This window comes from Caretta caretta, chromosome 13, assembly GCF_965140235.1.
Source record: "Caretta caretta isolate rCarCar2 chromosome 13, rCarCar1.hap1, whole genome shotgun sequence".
Taxonomy (NCBI): domain Eukaryota; kingdom Metazoa; phylum Chordata; order Testudines; family Cheloniidae; genus Caretta; species Caretta caretta.
The window spans coordinates 25,184,861-25,197,882 of record NC_134218.1 but is presented as its reverse complement, the minus strand read 5'-3'; the positions used below and the strand labels follow the sequence as shown (position 1 = coordinate 25,197,882).

Here is a 13,022-nt window from a genome sequence, read left to right as displayed (position 1 = left end):
CATACAAAATCTTTGTCTCCCGGATTGCTGCATGTGTGGCTGGAGGAGGGAAGGAAGCTTATCTAGTGAATGAAGATTATGTCTCCCACCCATCTTTCAGGGCTGACCCTCCTCATGTACTTTCGAAAAAAACCTTACTTAACATTTAGCCCATGGAATGGGTGGTCTGGGTGGTAACCTGCTGTCTCCTTGTCCAACAGTGCCAAGCCAACGGATTTTGATTTTCTGAAAGTTATTGGCAAAGGAAGCTTTGGAAAAGTAAGTGGGTGTAGCTTGGGGTCGGTCATGGGTTTCTAAAGGCCTCCTTGCATGGTCTCCTCTTTCCCTTTGCTGAACTAGTTTCCACCAGCAGTGGAGTGGGCTTCATGTGCCCCTCTCTTGAGTAGCCCGTCACCAATGCAGAAACGGGCCTGGGAACAAAGAGGCCTGTAGCACTAAACAAGTGAATAGGGTAGGTCGAAGGCAACAGGCTAGCCAGTGCTTTGCACCTTCATTGCCTGGCAAGGCTTGAGAGCCAGGCTTGTTTCTTGGACCACTTTCCTTCCAAGCAGCCCAGAGGAAGAGGGTGAGTGGTATCTTACTACCCCAAAGGTAGTAGGATGTAGGGTATAGAGCAGCCCTTGAAATACTGCTCATCTTGGCACGTTCTCACACAACTAGGTGAGGGTCCCTGGGCATGTCTGTGCTTTGTGAGATGACAGTGATCCTGTAGAAAGGGGATTCTTTCCCTCTGTGCTCTGAAACTGCTCTAGTTGGATACTGGGTGGAGTGAGGGGAAAGGTAGCTGGGGAATGGAGGGGAAGCTTAGTTTGCTGTGTGCCCTTGTCAAGGGATGGAAGGGGAAAACACCTGGCTGGCTTCTCATGCTCTAAAATCATAGCCTGGCCCCTTGTGCAGTCACCTGCACTAGTGCAAAGGTGGTGTGAAAAACTAATGAAATAAACTGGAATGGTGTTGAGCACCAGAGATCCATGCCCCTCACCTGGCCCTTCTGCTGTAGGTTCTCCTGGCCAAACGCAAGTCTGATGGGATGTCTTATGCTGTGAAAGTCTTGCAGAAGAAATCCATCCTGAAGAAAAAGGAGGTACATTATAGATGAGCCCTCTGGGGAGGGGAGGAGGGTTTCACTTCTCTTCTTGGTGTTTTTTCTTTATGATAAAAGCAAGGCATCATACTAGCATGTTTGTGCTGCTTGCTCTAGTCGCTGCTGGTGTACACCCCGACCGATCCTCACTTTTAGGGGGCTCATTTGAATGATCATGGTGCAGAGGAAAGGAAAGCTGAACAGCACTGGCTTGAGCATGGTGCAAACAAACTCTGCCACTGCTCAGTCCTTGCCCACCCAGCCCCTATGTCTACACTATAACCATTAACGATATTTCTGCTTCCACACCAAACTCTGGGCCTGATTCTGCAAATACTTACTAGCGAGTATAGCGCTTACAGCTGTGAGTAGACCCATTAACTTCACTGATGAGCTCTCGCAGTTGTGGGCATTATGTCTTGTTGTGTTTCCAGGAGGAGACCCTGCGCTGTAGACTGTGGGCGCTAGTGCGTACCACAGTGTGGAGTATGCGTGTGTTGTGATGGGCTGCAGGGAGGTAGGAGAGGGAGGAATTGTCAAACATGGTTCTGGAGGAATCCTGTTTGACAAGCTTTTGCTTGCTAACTCAGTCAGGTTCCAAGGCAGCCTTTAGAGGGACTGGGTATTGACCTTTCGGATACTAAACCTAGTCACCCCCAGGAATGGTCAGCTGACCTCAGAATGAATAACAATACCGGGAACTTGTCGAGAACCTTCCATCTGAAGATCTCTCAGCACTAGGTGGCCGCTCGCCTGCCAGACTCTGGAACGACACGAACTGACGTACTAACACATCTTTGCTTGGTTCTGCACAGCAAACCCACATTATGGCGGAACGCAACGTGCTGCTGAAAAACGTGAAACATCCTTTCCTGGTGGGCCTCCACTACTCTTTCCAGACCTCCGAGAAGCTCTACTTTGTGCTAGACTATGTCAATGGAGGAGAGGTGAGTGCAAGAACAGCTGTCATTTTAGACTCACACTGTATACATTAACAGTCCCGGCTCTATTTGTCTCCCATCAGGAACCAGGCTGTGGATGTTTGTGCTAAAGCAGCATCATGCCTGTTGCTGAAATGGCCTTGTTCCAACTGGACACACACTACTGTGACATTGATCAGTCCAGTCAGAGACCTGTCTTAGGAACACTGTCTTTTGAATGAGACTCTGGTGCCAAGCAGCTTAGAAATAACATCTGGCAAAATCTTCTGCATGCAATAGCCTGGCCACATAGGCACTCTCTGATCTAGATTGTAAAATAACCCCCCCCCCACCCCACCTAACTCTCTTGCTTGCCTTGTGGCTTCAGCTGCAATCTTTCATGTGGGCCTTCTCCTACTGGTGCACTGCAGAGGTCGGGCTGCCCATCAGTGAAGGAACATCTGAGGCAAGGGTGGTGAGGGAGGGGAATGGCAATGTCTCAAACCACTGGGGGTCAAATCTGACTATAGCTGGCTTGCCAAAACTCTAGTATGAGTCCCTCTCATCCATCCTGTTCTAGCGTATGGAAGCTGCTCTGTGGCACCACCTGCTCTCCCATTCCTGAACCTCAACTGAAAGCAAATGTTGAAGCAGCAAAGGCTCCTTCTATGCTCCATCACGAGGCCTGGTTGAACCTGGCTGTTCCCTGCCCAGTTACAATTCATAGGAGGGAAGGGGTCTTAGGTGTGTCATTGCCAGACATTGTCTCTGATGTGTAGCCTGTTTACAGGTCCAGTCTACACTACACATTGTAACGAGGTGGAGGCATGACTATATTGAGATCAGGTTGGCTGTAATGGTGATGTTGGGGAGGGGGTGCAGTGGGGGAGCATGGCTGCACCCATCCAGGAAAACCTTTAGCTTGCTAAATAAGGCAGCTTGGCTCTAGCTAATTCTGTATGGCTGGCACACCTTACTCTCTGCAAACCGCAGTGGTCACTCGGTGGCTGGCTTTCAAATAGGCGGCTTCGCCCCTTTGTAGGAGGAGACTTCTTTCTTGACAAGCGAAGGCTTGAGATTAGCAGCACAGCTCTCCTTCTTGGGAAGGAGGTGTTAGTGCTTTGGGGGCGGAGGGCAGCTTTCAATGGGCATGAACAGAAGGTAGAAAAGGGACTATTCGGGGTGGGGGGCGACGGGAGAGGACTGCTCCCAAGTAACCAGCAGGCTCTTTCCTCTCTGTTCAGCTCTTCTTCCACCTGCAAAGGGAGCGCTGTTTCTGTGAACCTCGTGCCCGCTTTTATGCAGCTGAAGTAGCCAGTGCAGTAGGGTACCTGCATTCCTTGAACATAATCTACAGGTAGAGTGCATATCCTTGGTGTGTATAGCAGGCACTAGTAACTCCCTCTTCCCTGCTCCTCCCTTCCCCCCGCCCTGCTGCCCCTAAGTGTGTGTATAATATTGAGGAGGGGCAGGAAACTACTTGATATTGTAACCATGCAGGCATGTTACAAGAGGCACTCCTAAAAGCAAAGTGCAGAACTACTGGGCAGGGCTGCGTTGCCCTCCTAAACTAGGCAGCTACCTTCAGAACTATGCTCTCAATCCAGGATCTCCCGTGTGTTTCAGAACTTCTCATGTAGCATTTCCCTGAGCCCCTTTCAGGGAAATAACCCATCCCCTGATTTCCCTCTTTCAGTCCGTGAATGGAGCTTTGGCTTTGGGGATGAGGGGGCGAAGTTAGCTTGGTTTGTTTTGAATGGGAGGAGAAGGTAGTTAGTACAACACGTTAGAGGCGAAGTCTTAGGTTAGGAAATTAAAGATGTTTCCCACAGCAGCTGTAACTGCCACACTGTGCGACCAGATACTCAAACATATGCCTAACAGCCTCTAATATTTATATATCAAACACATACTATGCTGATTCACGGCTGCTGTGAGAGCTGTAACTCTAGAGTTCCTGATGGTCATGGGGTTCTCATAAACCTCAGTGCACCAGACTGTCAAAATTTCTCAGTCCCCTGCAGTCCCCATTCTTTTCAACTGGAGTTGTTGTGCGTAGAGCTCTTCGGAAAATCTGGTTCAGCATCACGTCTTTCTCTTCTTCTAGGGACTTAAAACCTGAAAACATCCTCCTGGACTGCCAGGTATGTTCGGCTCTCTTGCAAACACGCCTGCTTCCTCACAATTTTTTGTGACCGCTAGCTTGGGTATGACAGAGAGGAACCATGAGTAATTACTGCCTCCCTTTTCTCTCCTCCCGCCCTACCCCCACCAAATAACCTGGTATACCCCAAATCCATTCAGTAGGGGGAGCCACAACACTGACTTGTAAAGCAAGCAGCTATAGTAACTCTGCATACACATGCACGCTCCTGCTACTCTGTAGTTTCCCAGAGCTCAGATGTTAGCATTTTTGTTATTTCCGAGTACTAACCCGTGGACAAACATTTTGAGTCTCCCATATGGCAGGCCTAGACTTGAGCATTGTAAAGCTCTGCTAACCAAGCAATTCCCTGGATTGACGAGGGCTAATTGTTCAACTGATGGCAGTGCTATGCTGATCAGTCTGGCTAGACTGAATAGATACTTATACATAGGCATGGCAGAATTTTATTTCAGTTTTTTTTTAAATAATGTTGACCCCAATTTCTAAATTTTCACTGTTGCAGGAAATTTTGGGGGGGGGGGGGTCAGACACTGCAGGGAGGTCAGATAATTATTTAATGATAGCTGACATTGAGGTTCAGAAAGTTAAAGCTTTATAACCATTTTAAAACACAGATTGTCAATATCACATGTCAAAATATATACAAAGTAAATATCCTTAAACTCTAAAAAGTTCTCAAGCAGCATTTTTCTAAAACTTTGAAAAAAGTGTCAATTTTATTATTACAGATAGAAGTGTATATTTTTACACGTTTGTGGGTACAGTGAAATTGACATTTACTGATAAAAATCAAATCCTTACAAGCCTACATTTAAACCATATATTTGTGAGAAGTCTCCCATCAGATTGCCTGTTCAATCTGTTTGTATGTATAAATGCCCAGCAGTTGGGAAGCTGAAAGGTGCACATGAAAACAGCAGAGGGGGCTAGAAATCCATGCGCCCCCAGGGAGAGCTTGATTAGGCTGAAATCCCTTCTTCTCTTTAGGGACACGTAGTGCTGACAGACTTTGGACTTTGCAAAGAAGGAATGGAGCCAGAGGAAACGACATCAACTTTCTGTGGCACCCCAGAGGTACAGTATGGCCAACCTGACAACTTTCCTGTTAACTGGGAATTACTTAGGCACTGACTGCCTGATACATCAGAGCTGCAGGTGCTCAGTTCCTCACAGAGGTGTCAATCGGAGCTGTGTGTATTCAGCACCACTGAAAAATCGGGGACTAAGATCTGAGACAGTTTCAGCCTCTTTTTTGATGTGCACGGTGCTGAATATGCTGGCATGTTGCATGAAAGGAAACAAGGAGGCTAAAACTTCCTGTTTGTTCCCCATTGCTGTCTTAGCAGTTTGGGTCTCACCAAGTTCTTATTACCTTTTTACAAAAGCATTATTCCCTTTAGCAATGTAACACTGCCATCCCCCATTTCTTCCCACCACTTGCATTCCTACTGCAACTGGTGGGAGAGGGGTAAACCTGATTATTACTGCTGAAAAACAGCCTTTACCTTGGGGCATCTAATGTGTCTGAAGAAAAGGAGTACTTGTGGCACCTTAGAGACTAACCAATTTATTTGAGCATAAGCTTTCATGAGCTACAGCTCACTTCATTGGAGTGTAGCTCACGAAAGCTTATGCTCAAATAAATTGGTTAGTCTCTAAGGTGCCACAAGTCCTCCTTTTCTTTTTGCGAATACAGACTAACACGGCTGTTACTCTGTAATGTGTCTGAGGTATCCTGAGGTAAAAACACAGTGAAGACAAGGCACGTTAGTTTTACCACAAGGTAAACTAGGGGAGGTCTGCACTAAAGTGTCTTCCCTGTGGTTTTAACTTCAGGATAGCGTGTATGCATTAATTACCTCGTGGTTTTAGAAGTGAAGACAAGGCCTGAGTTTAATAGGGTGTGTTTGAGGAAGGCCTAGTTTCTATTCCCTGGAATGGTGCTGAAAACATGTCTGTTCTTGACATGGGGTTTAGAAGGGTTGAGGAAGATCCATTGCTGATGACCATTGTCAGTAGCAAGGTCCGAGTATAGATGGGACCAATAGACTGTGAACCATTACCTCTAAAAAGCTTACTCATCTCAATTGGGTGTCCTCTCTGAAACCTAATAATGATGCTTTTTTCCCTCAATGCCACCCTTGCAGAAACTGCTGGCTGACTCTTATATCTTTACCATGTGGTTTTTTGTTTTCATTTTAAACTTTGTTCCACAGGTATCAGGTTTCAAGATTTAAACATCCAAATAGGAGAAATTCACTGGGGCATTCAATTAACAGGAGATAGGCCTGGTCTACACACACATCTCTTTTGTACTGGTATAAATATTTTGTATTTTCTGACCAGTATAAAGGTGCTTACATCAGTATAACTTTACACTGATAAAACTGTCCACATGGGGTGTGTGTGTGTGTGGAGGGGAGGCGGGGACAGGGCTGTACTGTTTTCACTGCATTATTATAGTTAAAGCATTACAATTTTTCTGTGTAGAGAAGGCCTTATTTTAACTTATGCCAGGATGGCTTTTACTAAACTGATTAGTACATTGAATAAACTTGCTTTAAAAATGTTGCAATTTTTTGGGGAGGGGGGAATCCTGCTGATTCTGGAATGGGAGTTCCTACAGAACCTGGCAAGACTTCCAGTAGCCATGGTAACAACCTTGACACTGGAAGCCAGGACCTTCTGTAGCTACGCTCCTTGATTATAATACTTACTCCTGTAGCTATGAGCACAGTGTTCCAGATATTTACTTGCTGCTGTCCCTTAATTCACAGAACACCAAGTTCGTAGTCACATGGTCATTAGTGTCTCCTGATGACGCAGGTTGTGACCCTCTCTGCTGCCTTGCACCTTGTGACATCACCACTGCAAAGTGGCTATAAAATGCTACCAAGAAGAATAGGATGTTTTGTTCCTAGCACAGGTGTACATGGTGGCAAGGTAAAATGTGTCCCCTGTGGGGGAAGGACACAATTTAAAATATATTTTGCTTGGGATAGGAGAGGGAATGCTTCCTGCCACTCACCGGACTTTTCTGTCCCACTCACCCAAATGCAGCTGAAATGCTAGAAGCATTGCTGCTTCTCGGACTGACTGCAGGGGGCTGCATTCAATAGGTGGGTTCTCTTCTGGTTCCTTAACACTAACAGGCCAGATTTAAGTAACTCTCCAGCCTGGATTTTGTTCACTAGAGTGCTGGGTAGAAATGAGACTCCCTGGAGGCAACTGGAAGGGAGACTTGTGGTGTATTTGCAGCTACTCCAGTCCCATTCTCCTCCTTGCAGAATTTTCTGTGAGAAATAGAATACACACAACACAAAGCTGCTTATGCACCTGAATCTAGTGCTGGTCCATTGCCATGTTACAGGCATGCTCCATTCAACTCCCTTTGCTGTGCATAAGCTCAGGACAGCAACTGAGGATATGCTTCTAAGGCTGCATCTGTTTTACTGCTGAGGCCCACAAACTGAGCCATATGATATGAATTCAGTACAAGTTCTGTGGAAGCTTAGATGTATTGACTCTTCCTTCTTACTCGATGCTGAGATTGATAGTGTGTAAAATAGCTACATGCCACTGTGTCTGGTGTGCTGTTGTCTTTGTAAAGCACTATTGAAATCTTGCATGTGGATCTTACAATATGTAAGTAGCAGCATTTCTTCTTAGCATATGTGCAACGTGCCTCAGGTGGCCCATGATCAGGATTCGTCACTGAATTTGGTCTGCTGGTTGGATTATTAGCATTCCCGGCTCGGGACGGGTACTGATGGGGAGTGCGACGTCAACGCTGATCCATGCCCTGCAGTAGCAGCACTGAGAGCATAAAACTCCCCTACTGGGCAGTGTCTACCAGTATAGTCTGTGGAGCTGGCTAAGACCACTCGCAGACACTTCTGTAATTTACCTGCTCCCAGTTCGGTCATTCATCAAATGTCTCTTGTTAACTCACTACTCTCCCCCCCGTGAAATGACCCCTGCTTTCTCTTAAGAGTGTTGTTGCCTCTTTTTGAACCAAGCAGTTAGTCAAATTTTGGGGCCCTAGGGATGTGCCAGATGGGAGTAGAAACTGGCAATAATCAGGTGTTGCTTTGTAAATAAATACAACTGTGTCAAAGTTCTGCTCCTCTGAATGCAGGAGGAACCAAGAACAAATGAAGCAGTTTCTTAGCTTATAGCCCCAAGCCTCGTTAGCCAATACACCCAAAAACTCCCTCTAGCTTTCTCCAGGGTCATGCTGTCCTCACCAACTCCTGCCTGGGTTTCTTGTTTTATGATTCTGCCTCTCTCTGTTCTGTCTGTTCTTAGTTTCTCTGTGTTCTACCTCTTCCCCCTTACTCAGCAACCCTTTCCACCCACTCAGTCCAACCTCCTGGGCAGATTCACAACCCACTTTGATCTTAGATGAGGGGGCTTCTGATTAACTTATCCTGACGGTTATGTTTATGGAAGGGTACATTCACACCCAGTCTCAAAGAGGCTTGTGATCTAGCAGTCACCAGTACCTCTTGACATAACAGGTGTCTTCATGCTAGATACAGGGATGGGAAATCCGCAACTTCCCAGATTAATTGAACTGTATTAGTCAGCCACTCATGATTTTGGAAATAGCTGTACATCTAGGGGAAAGAGCCACACCACTGATCTGAGTTTTGTTAAAACTCCCTTCCTCAAGTTTCGTATAGGAAGATGGGAGCTTCTCAAACTTTAGGAAAAATTTAGCTCTAGATCCAGTCTTGTGGCAGGGGGAAGTTCGACTAAAAAAAAAAATCTGATGGAAATCACAGCTCCAAACCTCCCTAATGCATTTATTTAGAGATTAATTAACTGCAACCTGTAATATGTAGTCATGGAAGCCTTTGTAACTTGTCTCAAACAAAGCTCTCTGACTCTTCACAGTACTTGGCCCCAGAAGTGCTAAGAAAACAACCCTATGACAGAACAGTAGACTGGTGGTGTCTGGGAGCTGTCCTCTATGAGATGCTGTTTGGGTTGGTGAGTCTTAAAATCACACACTGCAGCTTGGTGGAGAGCAAAGAGACTCTCCTTAAAGAAAGCCATGACCTCTTGAAGGCTATGGGCCACTAAAGCAGTAGTTCCATGTATAGGGTACCATGACATGTATGATCCCAACATAAATGAAAGTACTAGTGGAAATAGTCATCCTAATATTACTGAAATGAAAGCATTTCACCTGTCTCTCTCTCCCTCGCACACACTGTAGAAATGGAGCTTATGCTCAAATAAATTTGTTAGTCTCTAAGGTGCCACAAGTCCTCCTTTTCTTTTTGTGAATACAGACTAACACGGCTGCTACTCTGAAACCTGTAGAAATGGAATGTGATGAATTGTCTCTCTCAGCTGTGAAATTGTTTGCATGCTTCATTACAGATCTCATGTTTTATGTAGCTGATTTTCTCTTCTCTTCCCTATCAGCCTCCCTTTTACAGCCAGGATGTGTCTCAGATGTATGACAATATTCTACACCAGCCACTCCAGATCCAAGGAACCAAGACCATGGCAGCTTGTGATATCTTACAGGGACTGCTTCACAAAGACCAGAAGAGGAGGCTGGGGGCCAAGATGGATTTTGTACGTGGTGTTTCCCATCCTAACCTATTCTCTTCGTAGACAACCAATCCCACCCCTCCTCCGAGCCCCTCTTCTCTTTCATATCTGTTCTGCATTGGTTGATCTTAGTCTTAGGAAGACTTCAGTGTCAACTGGGAGGACATCTCTCCATAGCAGAAAGAAAGCTTCCTCTGGGTAAACGTTCATTATTCAAGCCCTGGACCCTAGCTTCCTTGCAGTGTCCCATAAGGCTTGGCTTGGCAGCTTTTTAAAGCACCATGATATTGCTTGTGTGTGACTTGTGAATTGCAGTCTCTTCAGGGGTGTATCTAAATATAACTTCGAGGTGGCTTTGGGAGTGTGTGTGTGTGTGTGTGTGTGTGTGGCGGGGGTGGTGGTGGTGGTAAAGCTCCATGTTAGCAACACAACAGGAAGCTGTGGTTCAGAACTGGGCACAGGATGTTAAGTCCTGCGAAGGGGACTTTATGCTGTCATGGGTTAAAGGTGTGGGGAAGGGCTGGGTTGCCAGCATGTAGTGTTTCTGTAGCATAAACAGGATACAGTAAACTCATGAAGTCTTTTGTGTTGGGGATACTCCAATCTGCCAAGATGAGGAACATTACAACTTGTTTTTTTCCAACATGCTGTATGTAGCTGTAAAGCTACAACCATCCACTATCGGGGAGCCTGTGCCTATTTGGTGACTGTTGGAAAAGGGATGGTTGAGGAGGAAGGTGGTGGGAGAGTGATTATTTCCCCCCTTCATCCTTCTTTACAGCTGGAGATAAAGAATCATGTGTTCTTCAGCCCAATAAACTGGGATGACTTGTATCACAAGAGGATCACTCCTCCCTTCAACCCCAATGTGGTAAGTAGTGGTGGCTGATGCAGGGTTCCCCTGCATAATTTTAGTGGGAAGGGAACTGAGATTGCACTGGTCAAAGGTCTGTTGTTCAAATATACTAGCTGATTCTAGATGTGGGGTATTGTGGGGCTGGGGGGCAGAAATCATCATCCTCTGGAAACTTAAAAGTAACTTGCATCTTCTTCCTGTCTGTTCCTCCTCATCTTCCCATAGTACATTCAGCGCATCTAGTTGATCCACTTATCGGGGGATGCTGTCGGCAAGTTCTGGGGCAGGAGAGGGGGGAGAGAGACCGTGTGTGTTGCAGAATTCCCCCTCTTCCCCTGCCCCACTGCTAGTTGTCTTAGTTGGTGACTTCATCTTCTTCAGTGCTGTTTAAGTATACTTCCTGAACTGTAAGCTAGTGTCTCTTTTGTGGGAACATAAAATAAGGGTTTGGTCACAGTTGTCTAAAACAGTTCTGTCTAAAGAAATAACCTGCCTGAAAGCTTAGGCCTGTTAATCTGACATGATGTTATATATGGTTTCTTTTTTCAGTCTGGTCCTGCTGATCTGCGACATTTTGACCCAGAGTTCACCCAAGAAGTGGTCTCGAGCTCCATCACCCGGACTCCTGACTTAGCAGCCAGCGGCTCCAGTGTCTCAGATGCTTTTTTAGGGTTTTCTTATGCACCGACTGATGAGGACTTTCAGGTTTTTAAATAGGACTGGGGAAACCTAATTTTAACTTATGATCTTATTTTTAAAAGTGGCACTGTCCTCTGCTCATGACTGTTAAAGAAATTTGGACAAGCACACTAACTGGCATGGACCTGAACTCTTTCACTGTAATGCCCAACGCTTTTCCCTTTCTCTGGCAGGGAGGCTGCTGATCATCCTAGTTGGAGATTTTACTCCTACAGAATTGAAGTTAACTCCATGGTCTTATTTATGTTTAGAAGCATTCATGCCAAAACCACATCTCAGTACACTACATGTCACTTACCCAATAACAACTGGCCTACTTATTTTGGAAGTGTCTGTGTAACTGTGCCTCGTACATGTAGCTAGTCTGTCTTCTCCCTCTTGTCTGATTGCTCCATCAACGGTGAGGAGGAAATCTGTTCACACTACGGGTATGTCTACACTAGAAATGCTACCGTGGCTCAGCTGGAGCGCTGCGGTTACATCACTGTAGTGTAGTCACAGCAATGGAAGGAGTTCGTCTGTTGCTGTAGTAAAATCCACCTCTCCGAGGGGCAGGAGCTAAGTCAATGAAAGATGTCTTCTGTGGGAGGGCTGTCTACACTGGGGCTTAGGTCGACAGACTTAACTATGTTTCCCAGGGGTATGAAAAATTCACAGCCCTGAGTGACATAGCTCTGTCAGCCTAAGGTTTAGGTGTAGACCGGGCCTTTCTTTATGCTGTGACGAGTCACTGTGATGGGAAGATGGCATAGGATTCTTTACTTAAATATGCACATCCAGCAAAACTCCCTGAACTTTCCTTAGTAACGTGTGTTAACAACAAGCCAAAGGGTAACTGACCGGTACTAATGTGTGTTTAGTAATATCTTCCCTCCCTTCTTTTTAAAGGAAGGGCTAGATCCTTAGCTGGTGTAAATCAGCATAGCTCTGTTGACTACAGTGGAGTGACAGTAATTTACACCAGCTAAGGATCTGGTTTGGAGTCTTTTTGACATAGCCACTTCACTCAAGCTATCACTTGACAAATTTGTGCATAATCTGAGTGTTGGACTAACTACATTCCACCCTTCCAGGCTGGGAGCTCTGCACCCTAGGAATGAGAACTGGTTTCCCGCCAGGATTAAAGAATTCAGATCTCCCAAGTATGAAAGTGCTCCAAATCCTACATGTAGTAGTACCTACTGAATACCCCATGGGCAACCGCCAATCTGAGTGCCCAGATGATGTAGGTGGGAGGTTTTTTTGAAAAAGGCTCCCAAATTTAAATGGAATCTGATATATGTGTGTGTGTGTGTGTGTGTGTGTGTTAAAGGCTAATTTATTCATTCTGCCTTAATTTAAATGCTGGTGTCTGGGTTGTTTTTGTTTTTTAAATGTTATTCATAGTGTTTTGAGACTCTCCTCTACTTGTTCACACATGGACGATATTAGCATGAAAAACCTGGATTTCTAAAGACTGGTCCAAATGAGCATATTGTCTTCTGCTCTAGAAGCTCTGTTAACAGGCTGGAGCACTGGTGATACTTGCATTGAAAAGAGCACGGGAACTTTTTTTTATTCTTGCCCAATTTTACCTTTATTGTACATACTGAAGATATTAATAAAAAAAGTCCTATTTTAAAGTGAATGGTCTCTAACTTATTCACCTCCACAGCTTGTCTGCAATTCTGGGGGAGGGGGCGGGGAGGAAAAAAACCAGGGTTTTCAGTGAGCTATCTAGCTGTCCAT

General features: G+C 45.5%; 1 protein-coding gene across 11 annotated transcripts in view; it reads left to right on the top strand.

Annotated features, from left to right (window-relative positions):
* SGK2 (serum/glucocorticoid regulated kinase 2) overlaps window positions 1-12,921 on the top strand; it is a 41,205-nt gene extending 28,284 nt beyond the window's left edge. For all 11 annotated transcript variants that reach the window (XM_048820420.2, XM_048820423.2, XM_048820421.2 and 8 more), the window contains 10 exons: window positions 201-258; window positions 1,001-1,084; window positions 1,900-2,031; window positions 3,249-3,361; window positions 4,112-4,148; window positions 5,159-5,245; window positions 9,071-9,166; window positions 9,608-9,763; window positions 10,521-10,610; window positions 11,145-12,921. In XM_048820420.2, coding sequence (XP_048676377.1) covers window positions 201-258; window positions 1,001-1,084; window positions 1,900-2,031; window positions 3,249-3,361; window positions 4,112-4,148; window positions 5,159-5,245; window positions 9,071-9,166; window positions 9,608-9,763; window positions 10,521-10,610; window positions 11,145-11,312 — 1,021 coding nt within the window. In that variant the 3' untranslated portion in view covers window positions 11,313-12,921. The remainder of the gene's footprint in view (window positions 1-200; window positions 259-1,000; window positions 1,085-1,899; window positions 2,032-3,248; window positions 3,362-4,111; window positions 4,149-5,158; window positions 5,246-9,070; window positions 9,167-9,607; window positions 9,764-10,520; window positions 10,611-11,144) is intronic.
* Window positions 12,922-13,022: the final 101 nt, after the last annotated feature.